The sequence below is a fragment of the Wyeomyia smithii genome, chromosome 3, assembly GCF_029784165.1.
Source record: "Wyeomyia smithii strain HCP4-BCI-WySm-NY-G18 chromosome 3, ASM2978416v1, whole genome shotgun sequence".
Lineage (NCBI taxonomy): Eukaryota > Metazoa > Arthropoda > Insecta > Diptera > Culicidae > Wyeomyia > Wyeomyia smithii.
In genome coordinates, this window is record NC_073696.1 from 256,122,866 (window position 1) to 256,139,858 (window position 16,993).

Genomic DNA, 16,993 nt, shown 5'->3' on the forward strand with positions numbered 1-16,993 from the left:
AATTCCAAAAACCATTTCTTGGCTGTTTTTCGGGTTAGAAAGTTAACAGATATCTAAATATATAAAATGCAGTTCTGCCTGTCTGTGGGAACCCTAAAACTTGGAAACTACTGAACCCATGCTTTTGAAAGAGAGAGGTTGCATGCAAAAGTAGCACATACGTCAACCAATTTTTCTGGAAAACAGCCTTAAATAATCGGGATGATGCAGAGAAGGTATAAATTGACCCCAGACGCCATTATTAAATCCAAGGTGGTTTCTAAAAAACAGTTAAAACTGGTCGGATACCACCCAATATGGGTATTTCCGGAGCCAAAATGTTGCCAAGAGGTAGGAAATTGACTCCAAGCGCCATTTTGAGTAACAAACTTCGGAAAAGAGCTAACAAAATTAAATTTAACAAACCAAACATTAAATTTTTTCTTTAGAAGTTGATTGATTTGTTTGACGTAGAAAGTTTCAATAAAATCTAAGAGCTCATTGCTAACTCCATAAACGCGTTTGCCCTAAATCTCGTAGTTATAACAGACGATATAATGTAAACACCATTTTTTGTATTCACTGTTAAATAGAATATAATACAAAATTGTCAATAAAACAATCAAGCTTATATTTTATATTCCAATGTAACTCGAGGTATACATTGTTTTTTATTTGCTGTTTTTTATCCGAAAACTAATCTTGTCTAATTTCTTACATTTATTTTTAATTACAATGCTCTAATATATTCCTTCCTTCATTTATGTTTAATTCCGACGGTTCAACAGAAATAAGAACAAAAAATTTATATACAGTATAAAATACAAATAGGTGTTCGAAAAACTTTTTTGAAGATGTCAAATAGTTTCAATAAAATCATTGGTAGTATCTAGAAACTAATCTTATCTATTTTTTTCCTACATTCTTCTTTGTTACTTCTTGTCGACGGTTCCAATAAAAAAACCAGGACAACGTTTTTTGTATACACTATAAGTCTTCAACTTCAGGTTAGGCCAAAACTACCAGATGCGACATTTTTTCTGAGGATTCATAGCGCTGCCAGCCGGGCAGTTAAAAGCGTCGCTAAACTCCTGCATATTACTTAGGACTCCCCGTACTCGAAACCGGGACGGACTATGTTCATCCTCCAGGAATCCTTTAGCGGCCCTTGGTGAAATTATCTGGCAGTTTTGCTGTGTAACATATAATAATCAATTTGTGGCAAGGAGAAGGAGTCACTAATCTTAAGCTTACATTTCCGTACGAAATAAAAAGCAGCTGTTCGTGGGTAAAACCATCGAACCCAGGAAGGTTCGGTTCGGGGCCATGCATTTTTTGAAACGCTTTGTAGGCCCAAAACGCCTCCCGAAGTCCTCCGTTATCGGCAATGTTTTCCCCCAAAGTTAAACTGCCATTGACCTGCGAAAGAAAAACTTGTTATTTGATGAAAATGATCAACTGCTTTAAACTTTACGTATTGCTTTGCTTCCTTGACATAAAAGCTACTGTATTGGTCTACGAAGCAGTCGGCCCGATCGTCGTACTCCTGTATTGTATGATTAGACCACCAGCGTTTCATGTTTCCGTTCTTGTCATAGTGGCGTCCTGGTTTTGTTCACGAGTTGATAATATCATTAGATTTGGAAATTTAATGTTTCAATTTAGTGTTACCAGAATTATCAAAACCATGAGTTAGCTCATGACCAAGTACCTCACCGAGCGCTCCGTAGTTCAGTGCTCTAAAAAGAAACTTGATATTAATCAATTATTATTTTTTCGTGTGGAGCTCACTTACTCTAGCCCTAAATGATAAAAGGGATACTGTATAATCGCTATAGGAATATCTACAGAAACCAAAAATAAGAGATCAGACAAATTATTAATATTGGTTTTGGTTACTCACAAATAGCATTTCGGTCAGCCAGATAGAATGCATTAACTTCCGTCGGATCCATGTCCCAGACTCGGTTGTTTTTGACTTGCCAAGAGCGTAGTTTATCCGTCTGCAGAAATTGGATTGCATTAATCCAGTTCTCCAGATAACGACCCTCATCGATCTCTAGTCCTTCATAGTATTCCTCCAACTTTTTGGTGTCCACGATCCAATCCGGAAATCCAACCAAATTTTTCATTGCCTTGGACTTCTCCAGCGAGGCATACTTCGTGTAGGCATCCATCCAGTCCGTTTCGAGTACCATACGATCAAACTCGGTCCCGATTTCCCTCAGCATTCTTTCGATACGGGGTTTCGTCTCGGCTAAAAAGTCAGAGTCTGCAATGGCATAACTAACGGCCAAGCCAAAAAATCGGTGCACATTTTCGGCACATTCCTGCTCGGACTCGATGTCGTTTAGCTCGTGATCAACCAGGAAACTTGCCACCCGGCTCCAGACGTACAATTCGATGTGAGCTAGCGACTGACGCGACACAGAGTCTACTAGTTTATGTAGATATTGGACTGTACCGTTATCGATTTGCAACTTTTCGTCCAGTTTGGGTTTTGCATCGGGGATATCGGCGAACAAGACGTCCAGGTAGCGTTGCCAAACTGGATAGGGCTTTCTAGGGGTGATATATGAATCGGTAAGGTTTTGCAATTGTTCGACAGTGAAATAATCTGGCTCTTCCTCTTCCTCAGGCTCATATCGCTGGGTAACAAATGCAGAATAAGTTTCACCATCTGGGTTCAATTAACTTTACTAACCTCTGGTAGCGATTTGTCAAAGTCTATGAACTGCTCAGCTAATGTTGGGAATCGGTTTTTCCATTTCATAATGTTCAAGCCTGGATGGATTGCCTCCACGGTTTGTTCCAGCACTTCGGCAACCTCCTCTGGGTTGAACGATTCTTCATTTTCATCCTCGTCCTCCTCCTCATCACTGTTCTGTTTGATTCTCCTAGCCAGTCGATTGTGACCATTCGGTTTGAACTTTGACCATTCATAGAATCTGGTTGAAAGATTAAATTACTGATGAAAATTTGAACCCCACGTAACGTTACTTACGGAAACTGAAAATCGGGTGGAGAATAGAAATACTCCAGCGTCAGCCGGTTTCTATTCTTATCCAAGTGATCAGGAACAATATCAAACCCGATAATCACATTCAACCCAAGCGTTCGTTGAATCTTGGCAACCGAACTTATCCAGTCGAATTTGAAGTTTCTGGCTGAGGTTCTCGATTGACTGAGTAGCGTAGGAACCGCTGGTAGTCCAAACTCTCTCAAATACTTACCCACAGCTTTGAACCCTTCCCGCTTTCGAGTAGCTTAAAATAGTCTCTTGTCAGTCAGTCTGTTAGTCTTGCACTAGCTTACATTAATACCATAATTCAAGCAGGATTTGTACATCGCTTTCGATTGTGCAACCGGTTTCGGATCCGACTTGCTAGCATTCGTCTCCAGCTTAGCTCGAATATTGCGGAAGATTTTGATCTGCCGTTCACCGAACCAATCATATTCCCCGCGAGCTTCCGGACGAGGATGATCGTCTGCCCAGTTACCGCACACATACGAGTAGAAATCCTCGCAGGGATCTACCGTTAGGTCCATGCTTTGCTTGAAGGCAGCAGCGGATCGTAGGCATTCTTTGGTGTGACAAACGTCTGGCAGACTTCTTGCTGGAGAGTGACGTTTAATAACTAATTTACTTTTCAGAAGTCAAATTGATGTTACCATAACGTATGGCGGCGTATATAACGGAAGAGAGCAGAACCACCGCGAGAAGTAAAATACAAATAAAAAACCTTCGACAGAAAACGCGACAGGAGCTGAAAGAAACCCAACAGAAAAATGGTATTGGAATGATGTTATAATGGTAAATAGAATGAATACTTTTGACCTGACTTAGTGCCGTTCGGACGTCGTCTGTGGGAAAATCCTGCCACACGGAACTTATGGGCGGCTTCCACGTTCATCGCTGAAATCGTACGAATCAGTGTTGGATTTGTTTGTAGATCGACAAGGCTACATCCTACCCATGAAGTTGTTTTCTTCCGTTTCTGACATTTTGGAAATTCTTCGAAGGAAATGGAACAGAATTGCATATGTACTGAGAGTCAAGCGAAGAGTGTAGAGCTTTGAAGCGAAGCAGGTTCAGAATAAGCACAGAAAGCTGCGGTATAGAAAAAGCGGTGGATTAGTTGCAGAAGAAGATCGTTGTGGTGTGGTATCACAGTGAGCCAAGGGATTTGGAGAACAAATCTGTAGGTCCGCAACTATTTTTTCAGAAAACTTACGGTAGTAAGAATGTCAACGCGAACACGGTATTGTTTTTTTAAAGGAAATCTGTCGAAAAAACCTAAATTAATCCACCTAGCGGTCAGACCCAGCCAAGGATGGAAAAACTCGTATCGCATAACAATCATTCGGGTATCATTTCAGAACGTGCTATTTATAAGCTTTCAATCCTAGCAAACCATCGCTATTAAAAGTTACACATTCTCAAGCTTGCAAGAGACAACTTAGAGCAAAGAAATATATGGTAGCTTTCTTTGATGATTTTGTTTCAGTATTGCCTGCTTTAGGCGGAGCGAGCAACATATAGCGAGTGTTTCACGAAAAAATCGTAAACGATTGCACTCAAGCGATCGCAATGATTCTTTCAAATGTTGGTTGCTTGTAGGCGTGATTCGGCTACTCCACGTCGTGCTTTCACCGTGATATACCACGATGATTCTTGGTGATTTCAAGAATTAGATGCTAATGCACCATGCTACAATTTCCGTAAGCATTGATGATACCTATTTGCTCCGGCAAGCAATCAATTGAACGCAATCTAACGTTCATTTGGATTCATAATTTCGTATCACTGGCGATAATATCTCAAAGCTTCTCGCGATAATGTTGAATGCAAGTGAACTTGGATACAATAAATACTATCGTGTTTGAATCATTCAGTCTCCTTCTATGGTATTCGGAACTCTTAGAAGCGAAAAACAATCAGCAGCGTTTCTATGGAAAACTTGTACGCGAGTGGAAATAGTTGAACGATAACTGATAAATCAAAGAACACATTTGCATGGAATATTGCTAGTGAGTGAACTTTTCCATGCTTGGACCCAGCCTTTCTCATCCAAACTTATTATTTGTAAAAATAGATTTACATGAACGCTTCAATCCAATAAATGTATATTCACTCTTAAGGTTCTAAAAAATTGATGTAATCTATGCATATAAAAATGCAGTCCGGTCTGTCTGTCTGATTCATATAGGCTCGAAAACTACCAAACCGATCGACGTGAAAATTTGTATGTAGGGGTTTTTGGTGCCGATAAAGGTTCCTTTGATAGTTTGAGACCCCTCCTTCTTCTGGAAGGGAGGGGTCCCATACAAATGAAACACAAATTTTTGCACATCTCGAGAACTAATCAACTAAATGGAACCAAATTTGGCAGGTGAATATTTTTAGAGATAACAAATATGTGCATAATGGTTTGACACCCCTCCCTATTCTATGAGGGAGGGGTCCCATGCAAATAAAACACAATTTTCGCACAGCTCAAGAACCAATCAAGAAAATACAACCAAATTTGGTATGAGAGTGTTTTTGGAGGTAACAGATATGTCCATAATGGTTCGACGTCCCTCTCTCTTCTGGAAGCACATGTTTCTGTTCAAATTTCTGCACATCTCGCGAACTAAATTCCTCCCAAAATGGGTATTTCCGGTGTTATATTGATGCCAAATCTGCTGAAAATGACCGAATACCACCCAATATGGATATATACAGAATTAAGGCGATGTACAGAAGCCAAAAGCCGAGGATGTTGTCATTTCGATAAAACCAATCATTTCGAACGATTTGTTATTTGACTTTGATCATATCCTATGGCCGATTCGTCGTGCATTTGCAGACTTTAAACACATCGCAAGGAATCAATGAATTTGGAACGTTCAAATAGTACAACACCACATATAAATTATATTGAGGCCACATATATCGATCAAAGCGAGTATAGTTTCAAATAGTCTTTGAATTTCTTTTCTTTCCATAACATTTGAGCCACATATCAAATTGTTATGAAGTTTGTTATTTGTAAGTTTGAGAGATGACTCCTTCGTATGACACTAGTTATGTACCAACAAGTCATGTAATCTTTGAGATAATAGACTTTCGTTGTTTTATTGACAATTTAATACATAACGGTTGCTTAAGTTCGATTATAATCAAATAAAATGGGAACGTATAAGCAGCCAAATTTTGAAACCACATGTTCAATCATAATTCATCAGTTAACGCTTAACTAGTCCGCTCATCTGATAATAATATTGATCAAATCGGTTGTGTAGTTTCTGAGATAATGAAGTTTCGTGATTTTCACATTTCGGTACATTACAGACGAAGTTACAGTTCGATTACAGTAAAATTCAATAGGGTGTTATGAGGCAGCTAGACTTTTCATTTGACACTAATTTTGTGGAAATCGGGTCAGCCATCTTTGAGAAAATTGAGTGAGTCCAAGTAGTCTTCGGAATATGTTCCTATTCATAGCTGGATTTCACATTTTTAAGCATAACAGGAAAAGTAATAGTCTGATTGCAAAACAAATCAATAGGGTCTTATGGGGCAACTAGACCTTCCATTTGACACTGATTTTATGAAAATCAGTCCAGCCATCTCTGAGAAACATGAGTGAGACTAAACAGTCTTCAGAACACGTTTCATGTTATAACTTTTGAAACAACTTGTTCAATATTTATGAAATTCAAAAGTAAAGGGTATTTCAGGTAGCCCGTTCATTTGGAATCAATTTTGTTCAAATCGGCTGTATAGTTTTCGAGATAATGATGTTTCATGATTTTTACATTTTGAACCTTAACCTCTAAACTAAAAATCCGATTACAATGAAATATAATAGGGTCTTATGGGACAACAAGACCTTTCATTTGCAATTAATTTTATGAAAATCGGTCCAGCCATCTCTGAGAAAAGTGAGTGAGAATAAAAATCTGCACATACACACACATACACACACACATACATACAGAAAATGCTCAGCTCGTCGAGCTGAGTCGAGTGATATATGCCATTTGGTCCTTTGGACTTTTATACTTTCGGTTTTGCAAGTGATTGCTCTACCTTTCTAGGAGAAAGGCAAAAATATTGACTTATAAAAAAGATTGGTCGTGGGCCGGTTTCCAGCAACAATTATAATAACAAGCATCATGAATAGAAAACCTTATCCAATCCGCCCTCCAGTCATTCAATCGGAATGCTTGTACGGAATATTGCTTTTTTTTCAAGGGAAATTCCAACTCAAAAAGGATATGAAAATAAATTATCTTTATGCGCAGAAAGTTCTGATATAATAGCGGAACATAGCTCTCGAAGAAGTTTATTGTAGCCTCCTCGTTCGTTTCTTCGTTTCACCCGATATGCTACTCATCCGACGACGCTTTTGTATTCCTTCTGTATCATCATTTCCCATGATGATTTAGCAAACTAGAGCAAAAAGGCAAACCAGCAACGCAAAGAGTAAGAACGACATTTCTGGACTGAATTTCAAATCAATATATTTAATTCTAGCGAAGCACGATCCTAATAAATTTAGCAACACTGTATAGCAAATGATTGCAGGTGAAAAAAAAACTGTCAAAATACACTGTTGGCAGAATAAGAGAGTATTCTTTTCTAGGTTGTCGATTTTCTTCGTGTTAGAACAAGTGTCAATGCAATTATGCATCTTGTTAGCATGTCGAGTTCGACCATAAATTAAAAAAGCCTGGGAAAGAGATAAAACAGCATACACTCCTGATAAAACGCTTAGAAGGCACATGAATTATTTGAATCATTTGCTCCAGAGTTTACTGAGAAGACCGTTTGGCCACCCAGCAGCCCTGACCTTAATCCATCGTTGTTGAATGAGATACCAATAGAGCTTCTCACACAACACTTGAGTTCAAAATCTCGGAGGTAATGACTTCATTAGACCGCGATATGTTTAAACAAACTTGTAGTAGTTTTCGGAACCGGATAACTACAAAAAGAAACGATTGACCACTAGTTCGTTTGAAGGATTATTTTGGTAGCATAATAATCAAGTACAGAATAACCGCACTCATCCTCCATCCTGTAGTAGCTTTGTTTATGAAAAAACACTTAGTTATCGACTCCAGTGAACGTGGAAAACAAGAATCTATATTTCAAAAAAAAAAAGAAATCATTCCAATAGCTTATTCTTTAGAGCATATTGTAGAAAATAAACAGGGTGGTTGAACCTCGAATGCATATTACCTAAAATAATGTTTTTGGTAATTGCTTCGATTGCCAATGAAAACTCGATGTACAGGGCCGGACATTGAAATATATATTGGGTTGAGTCATAAGTAATTTCGGTTTTGAACAAAAGATTCATACACTTGTAGTTTAAGCCAATTGTCTTCACTCCAACCATCTCACCTTAATACCATTAGATAGTAGACACTTCAATTGTCTTTATCAAAATACAAATACAGTCAAACCTGTTTTTGTGCGACGTTTTTTTTGTGCAACTTTTTCAAGCGTTTTTTGTGCGATTTTTTTTTGTGTGGTATATGAAAAAGGACCATATCCGACAAGGTTTCCAGCCATTTAGTTTTTCCGATCCTTGGAATGAATTTTAACGCATTAAATTAGTGTTGCGTCAAAAAATTACTATTTGAGTCAGTTTTACGAAGGAAAAGTCACGTATTGCTAGCCTACGAAGGATAGCGGTTGGGAAGAGTAATATGTTTAAAAAAATTGCGTCTATTGATCAGAAGTTTTAAAATTGTTCTCATAGGTATTCTGAATCAGAATCACCAACTTATGAGTTATTTTCAACTCAGAATTTTTTATGCGGTCCCTATCTACTGCATAAAATAAGTTTTTTCAATAATTTTGTGGAAATATTGTTTTGTAGTTACACGTGAAATTTCGGAAGATTTTTTTTATGCGATTTATTTTGTGCGGTCCCTATTCCTCGCACAAAAACAGGTTTGACTGTAACTGAATCTATTCAGTAGTACAACAGAGGCTGAAAGATGGAACAGAAAAGTCACATGAAAATTGTGGCACATGAAAATTGTGCGATGTGTATATCATGCGATTTGAATATCATAGAAAAACCGAAATGACTTATGACTCAGAAGATTTGTATGAAACATTTTGGTTTTCTATTGTCTTTTAGATATCGTATGTATAGTTATTTAACCAATTCCCGGTGGGTGATGTCGTATGGCATCACCTGACATCTAAGCTTGGAACAAAACAACTTAACAATCGTACTTGATATTTTGAGCGATGAACGCGGTTTCTTATTTCTGCCTTGGTTTTGATCAAAAATAAATTTCCCTGAGTTTGGACCTATTTCACCTCAAGGGACATCAGTGGCGCCACTTTGAATTTTTGAGAAATCGAATATTTTCAATATTTTCTCGACGCCATTTTGTTTAAGCCAAATATTAAAATTTTGAGAGTTTGTCCACATAATGGTGCTTATTACGGCAGTCACTTCCCGGTGAAATCAGAGTGAAGTGAATGAAGTCCTATTACAGGACTCACGTAAGTGAGAAAAACGTCGCAAGGTGAAATGTGCCGTGAAGTCTGGGTTATTATGAGTGTCATATGAGTGAAGTGGAAACGGAAAAAGCGACGTTTTGCGTGGAATTAATTCACGATCATTTTGAACGGTGAAATGATTCCACGAAGATGCCATAAGGCTTAAAGTTGATTGATTTGTGATCTAATGGTAAATATTGGATTTATTCTTCAGTAACGAAACGAATCAGAATTTGATCCGTGCCTTAAAGCGGTCAAATTTTCATTTTTTTGCCCGATTTTTTTTTCTGTAGGAGCCTATGACCACTGCTACCATTAGTTAGATATATTGTGGTATACTCCGCGTTAATTTTTATGCACTGTCAGTTCGTTCCATCACTATGGGTATCAGTGATAGTCGCACCCAGACTTTGCATTTCACCCCAAGAAGGTATGACTTCTTTGATGAAATTCCTTACCTTCATTAGTTCAGCAGACCATATCTCGTTAGGCGTGAGGATACCTTTTCCAAGAATACGCAGTCTTTGCTGAATTAATGCGCTGCATTGGCACAGTAAGTGTTCCGAGGTTTCTACTTCAGAATTACAGAAACGACATGAGTCATCTGTCAGTTTACCTAATTTTTTAAGGTGATACTTACTCGGACAGTGCCCAGTAAGTAGGCCAGTTAACGTACTCAGATCAGCTTTATTCATACTGAGTAGGTTCCGTGTGATTCTTTTACATGGTGCAATGAATAGTTTAGATTGCCCTGCTTTGGAGTAAGACTTCCAGTTGGCATCAATCATCATCAGATACCCCACAGAATGGCTCCGGCCCGACGAAAGCAGTTGAAGAACCAATTCTCGCTAAGAGATCGGCTTTTTCATTTCCTTCTATACCACAGTGACCAGGCACCCAGTATAGATTGACAACGTTTGTTACAGTGAGTTGTCGTAGGGATTGAATACAATCCCATACAAACTTCGACTGACATGTGTATGCTTTTAAAGCATTGAGAGCTGCTTGACTATCTGAAAAAATGCAGATATTGGCATACCTATATTTCCTAGCCAAGCAAATACTTGTGCATGTTAGAATAGCATTTATTTCCGCTTGAAAAACTGTGGGCCACTGCCCCATTGGAATTGATATATTGATTCCTGGTCCAGTGACCCCAGCGCCTGTAGACTCGCCCATTTTAGAGCCATCTGTATATAATATGACTGATCCTGGACGAACCTAAGGACCTCCTTCATCCCATTCGGTGCGATTGGATTAAATCACTTTGAAAGGAACACTGAAGCTAGTCTTAGAGTCCATTCGATCTTCATTCATGGTTACTAAGGTGTTCAGTTGGAAATTTTTGAGGATTCGTAAATGTCCCTGTAGATCTCCTTCCTGAAATAATTTAACACGTTTTAGCCTAAGAGCACCTTTTTTCGGCTTCAAGTTGTACATACTGATGTAGGGGTAGAAGATATAAAAGAGCTTCTAAGGCTTTAGATGGTGCACTGGCCATTGCTCCTGTTGTTGATAAGCATGCCAGACGTTGTAGTTTATCTAACTTTTTCTGAGCTGATAATTGTGAAGTTTTAGGCCACCACACTAGCGAGGCATAAGTTACTCTGGGTCTCACTATTGCCGAGTATATCCAGTGAATCATCCTTGGCTTGAGTCCCCATTTTTTGCCAAATGTATTGCTGCAAGCCCAAAGAGCGTTGTTTGCTTTTGAGATCGCATACTCTAGATGGTCGTTCCAGTTGAGCTTGTGGTCAAGCATAACACCTAGGTACTTGGTTCGCTTGGATAGCACCAACTGTGTGTCTCCCAACTTAAGAGTTGCAATATTATACTTCCTATTTCTTGTAAATGGGATTATGACTGCTTAAGAAGGATTGACGATTAGTCCTTCCAGGTTATACCATTTAAGTGTGTAGTTTAAGGCGTATTGCATTCTATTGGAAATAGTAGATCCGCATTTACCCCTGACTAAAATAGCAATGTCATCAGCGAATCCGATGATTTCGTATCCTAGGTTCGTTAAGTTGTTAAGAAGATCATCGACAACAAGAGACCACGATAAGGGAGATAAAACCCCTCCTTGTGGGCAACCCCTTGTTGGTTTTGTCGTTAAAGTTGATCTTCCTAAATTGGCTGTTATCAACCAGTTTGATAACATAGTGATAGTCCAATTCAAGATGCACATGTCTAGACCGCGTTTTTTCATAGCATTTTTGGAAGATTCGTGAGAAGCATTGTCAAATGCTCCCTCAATATCAAGAAAGGCTGTCAGTTAGATTTCTTTAGCCTCAAAAGACTTCTCTAGTTTTGAAGCCAGCGTGTGGAGTGCTGTTTCAGTTGATTTACCAGTTTGATAGACAAACTGAATTTTGTTTAATGGTCTACTTTTTAAGTAAGATAATTTGATGTGTAGATCAATGATTTTTTCCATCATTTTCAAAATGACAGAAGTTAGACTGATTGGTCTATATGCTTTGGGACTCGTCCTATCACGTTTTACAGCCTTAGGAATAAATATGACGCGGACTTCTCGCCATTTACCCAGAATGTAGCTTAGTGTCATGCTAGCCCTGAACATCTCCACCAGACAGGGGACTATAATATCCTTGCTTTTTTGTAAAAGCACTGGATAAATCCCATCTGGCCCCGGCGATTTAAAGGGCTTTAAGGAATCCACTGCCCATTCAACTCTTGACGTCGTGAATATTACACTGGCTAATTCTTGAGCTTTAACCTTGTCGTGAATTGAGCTAGGTTGAGCCATATAGAAGTCCTGTGCATTTCCGGAAGTCAATTGAGTCGAGCCTGGGAAGTGTGTTTCCATCATGACACTAAGTGTTTCCTGAGAGTCTGTTGTGAACTGACCGTTTTCGTTCTTTAAGCGGCCAAGCCCATTTGTGTGATCTGTAGAGAGGGCTTTATGGAGTCTAGCCCGATGAAAAAAATGCAAACTTGTTACGGAAATTTTCGATACCGAAAAAAACACCTTTTTTTTAGATACCGAATGTCTTAGAAATGCAAAACACGTCAAGATCTGGTGTTACCAAAAAAAAAACGAAAAAATCGACTTTCTGGGACTTAGAGATTTCCGAGCTGGGAAACAATCTCGTTTCACTTGTCCTATTCTCAATTTCACTTCACTGCCAATCTCACTCCACGGAGGTGATTTTCGTCACCTCACTTGAGGTGGAATCGGGAATTGGTCTAAAAAAGTGAAGTGAGCGTGAGAGTAAAATTTATTTCGCCGTGAAGTGACTCCCGTAATAAGCACCAACAGCGTTTTTTCACCCATCTTTAAAAAAAGAACTTAAATCGGACAAAAAACTGACTTCAAAACGGTGATTCTATGAAAAAAGTTTTGGCATGATTTTAATATATTTCACGGAGTAAAATAGTATCAAATTTGTAGAGCGTTTAGTCAAACTATGTCGTATATTATAGTCAAATTATTTCGTATATTAAGGAAAATAATCTCAGAAATCGATTGGTAAGTATCTGCTCTACGTAAAACATGTCAATTTTACCACAATTCCCCTACAAAATTTCAATAGGTTTAACTCGACATAGGATTAACTTAATTGAAAACTGTTCATCAAGAACAGTGTGAGCGATACTCAAAGATACAATAACAACAAATCAACGTGATCCCCTCCCTTTTGCGGGAAAAAAGTTGTTCGTCAGAATGACGAAAATACGACAATAGCATACACTATAGTTTGGTAATGTTAATTGAATATTGCAACAGCCAGTTTTGATATTGCAGCAGACTCCTAGGTGGAGCTAGTGTGCACAGTATTCTTTATACTTTGACCTTAACTTTTCTCACGACTCCGACCTCAAAGAAAACTGCGGTCTTCAGCAATCAATGGCTTTTGGATGGTGGACAGTAGAGTGGGGCGTCGTTGTGTATAAATAGTGAAACTTGATAGTAGAAGCCAGAACTAAGTTTTTTGTTCTTTTCGGGGTCCTAAGCAATCTTGAAGATTATCGTAAGTCGATTGGTTTTATCTCCGTTTGGCGCATTGCATTCAAAATTTGTATGAAGATTTTTATGGGAAAATCTGTTTATTTTGCATTTTCCATTCTAGAGAGCTCAAACCATACGTTTCAAGACTTTTGAAGGCAGGTTTTTTATTCCTCAATACTTTACTGACAGCACTGAGTTGATAAGAATTGGTTTTTAGCATAAAACTCGACAAAATCAACTTTGAATAGCTATAACTTGTTTTAGAGGCATCCCAGCGTCTTAGTGTTTTCGGCAAAGCTATTGAGCATCTAAAATACTATACTTTAACGTGATGAAGTGCATTAATAAAGCATTACTGAACTCTCTATGAAACGGTATGCACAAATGTGTTTTCTCATACAAAATTTTAAAATGCAATGCTTGGCGGACTTTTCATTACAAAGTTATGTTATAAGTTCCATCTGTTCCAATCTATAGGTTGTTAAAGTTGTCGAAAGAATAAACTAAAATATGCTATAACTTTGTAAGAGAAGGTCCGGGAGATGTGTAGTCTTCAACAAAACATGTGTTTTCTATGCACAAATGCTTCTTTAGAACAAAGTTTTTTTGTAAAATGTAACTAACAAAAGTTAAGTACACGAAACTAACATTCAACTAACTTTTGAACAAAATACGTTTAAACTCTAAGATAAGAATTTTGTTTGCTCAGCAAAATTTCATATTTTTGCTCGTTATAAAACTTTGCCAAAATAACCATTCCTCTATCTTTTAACACTAAAACGTTAGTATTTTTAATATATGAAAATCTATTCTAATATGGGTGGATTGGGACAAATGGAACCTACAAGAGTGTATAGTACTTTAGCTTAACTTCAAGGAAAGGTATTGACATCATGATATGACTTGCCTCTTTTTGAACTATACATTCTTGCAGTTATCGAAAAAAAAGCTAAATTATGATATAGCTTTGTAAGGTAAAGCCTTGGAGGTGTATGATCTTTGGCCAAAACGTGTGTTCTATGTGTTCCAACAATTCATCCGAACTACACTTCCGTGTTAAATGCAACTAAAAAAGTTGAGCACAAATTTTAAGTACGTTCCATATAATATACTTCATAACTTTGTACCAAATGAAGAAAGGTTTTTTCATTTGTTCAACAAAGTTTCAAATTTTTGAACCTGCTATAATTTTTTTGTTTATTTTTGATATAATATACTTTTCATAATTTTTGATAATTTGCGATCATGCGGGTAATTCATACAAATAATTGTTCCGAAGACACTATTAAGCTAAGATGAAGGTGAAAGGCGCTATGGAATTAAATTCTACTTTTTGCCTTATTGGACCACTGTGCACCCTAGTTAACAGTTGAGCGTTCGGTAAAATTGTTCATAAAGCCAGTGAAACTTTTTGCAGAGCTTTCAGATTCTTTTTTGAATGTCTTTATGTTTTTGATATTTGTGTGTGCAGATTTTTGCTTGTTCAATCACAATTTTTTCAATCTCGACCAACATACATCAGTAAACAAAGCTTCGATGGAAATAAAACCGACGAACACAAGTACACTGTATTATTTAATGATGATAGCAAGCAACATTTTGTAAAACGATGAAAAATCTATTCTATTTATTTATGTAGGCCGTTACAATTTTAAATCTCATTTTATATCACCCCCCTCCCCCTTTCAAGAATATTTAAGTTAGAAGGGGAACAAAAAAAAAGTTCAAGACGTTTTGTTTATATTATTGGTTTTTCGACAACTTATATTAATAATTTGACAACAAACAAGTCCAGAGACTGTGAAAGTGTTGCCAAAAGGCAAGCCAAATGATTAATAAGTAAAATTAAGTGTTATTTTTCAACATTCATTTGAATGCAAGTTACAAGCGCCGTTACAAGTTATACGCTGCATAAATAAAAGCACTTCTTTGAAATGAACACGAAAAATTGTAGACAGAAATTTAGAACAAAATAATAAATTGCTGAATACTGCAGTAAGTTGTTGGATTATCAAGATAAATTTAGTTCATAACACTCAAAACTAAACACAATAAGAGATATTGGCACGTAGAACGAGGTTTCGATAAGACTACTTCTTTTTGACAAAATAAGTCCCACTTAGAATAAACCTGGCCAGAGAGGGAGAGAGCTCTGAGGAATTGTGATTTGGCAATATTATAGTAGTTGGTTCGGTATAGTAGAGCAGTAGTAAGCTAGAAATACAAGTGTAACATCTCATACACAAGCACGAATTTGAATGATAAGTGTGTGACACTTACTTCCATAGTGATACCAGTAATATCACAATACATCAAATGCCTTAGGTCGCAGTGATGAGGGGGAAGGGAAAAATACGTACAACCAAACTGTCCATAAACCAAAATTCCTTGACCCCCTGAACAACTTTGCTGAAGACTGCAACTTTGTAAGCGACTGAACTCACGAGATAAAAGGAATAGAAAACACGAAAACTTCATGCGCACTAGCACTACGTACGGGTAGCACTTCAGACTTTTAGCCAACCCGAAGCTCCTGGCCTTATGTACAATTTTCCTGGAGAGCAGCATTTAGCATTCTAAGTGCTTGGATTTACGAGATAAATTTAGACCAAAATACATAGTGGATGCTGTATAATATCCAGAAGCCTTTGCTATCCTGAAAAACTTTGCCGAAACTCACAACTTACCCAGCGCCGCATTGCGGTCGAATTTCAAACCATACTGTCCACCGAAGACAACCCCATGACCTCCTGAACAACATTGCTGAAGACCAGTTCTCTTTTGGTTGTCGAAATCACGAGATGGAGTTACATAAATCTGACATTTTAGAAGATGATTTGTCGAGGTGCTGCAATAATCAGACTAGGTGTTGAACTATTCAGTGGAGCGATTCCAAACTTTTAACGGGTAGTGAAAATCAAACCAAATTGAAATAGATACATTGAAAATCTATAGTCAACATTTTAAAGAGGCAGTTGAAGGAAAAGTAAAAAAAAACGAACTTTCGCCAGGCTCAGGATAAAAGTATAAGAAAAATCAACTAAAATAACTGTAAAATCCAGTGCCACAATTATTATATTAACATGAATTCTGTTGAAATTTTCTACCAGATCATATCTTGTATCGCATTTCTGGATTCTACCAAGAACAACGAGGAGCCACCACGCAACAAAATTTGTTTATTATATTCAGGCGTTCTCTAACACTAGTTTGAGGTTTTCGCATAAAGCAACGATATCTGAGAATGGTTTTTCCTCTGAACTGCTACCTGATTTAGCAGCTAGATTGTACCAGGACCGAAATTTTCGGAGGATGAGCCTTTCAAAATAAAACTAGCAGTTTGTCAATTCAGTCAAATGTTAAAATGTTAAAAGAAATGGAAAGGTTGACCGAATAGATTAACAGCACAACATAGCCTCTGTAATTAACAAACTCAAACTCTATACTTCAAGAAACGACTTCGCAAATTCGCCGCCATTTGTACAGTGTAATCATAATCCGTTGCAGTTGATAACTATATCCTCAGT

General features: G+C 37.6%; 1 protein-coding gene across 1 annotated transcript in view; it reads right to left on the reverse strand.

Moving 5' to 3' along the window:
* Positions 1-662: 662 nt before the first annotated feature.
* The window catches only part of LOC129729211 (uncharacterized), a 49,748-nt gene continuing 33,417 nt past the window's right edge, over positions 663-16,993 (reverse strand). Inside the window, exons 15-26 of the mRNA XM_055687706.1 lie at positions 16,154-16,314; positions 12,210-12,403; positions 3,652-3,880; positions 3,303-3,596; positions 2,984-3,245; positions 2,684-2,927; positions 1,883-2,627; positions 1,775-1,823; positions 1,651-1,718; positions 1,454-1,584; positions 1,234-1,398; positions 663-1,172 (exon numbers count right to left, since the gene is read on the reverse strand). Coding sequence (XP_055543681.1) covers positions 999-1,172; positions 1,234-1,398; positions 1,454-1,584; positions 1,651-1,718; positions 1,775-1,823; positions 1,883-2,627; positions 2,684-2,927; positions 2,984-3,245; positions 3,303-3,596; positions 3,652-3,880; positions 12,210-12,403; positions 16,154-16,314 — 2,716 coding nt within the window. The 3' untranslated portion in view covers positions 663-998. The remainder of the gene's footprint in view (positions 1,173-1,233; positions 1,399-1,453; positions 1,585-1,650; positions 1,719-1,774; positions 1,824-1,882; positions 2,628-2,683; positions 2,928-2,983; positions 3,246-3,302; positions 3,597-3,651; positions 3,881-12,209; positions 12,404-16,153; positions 16,315-16,993) is intronic.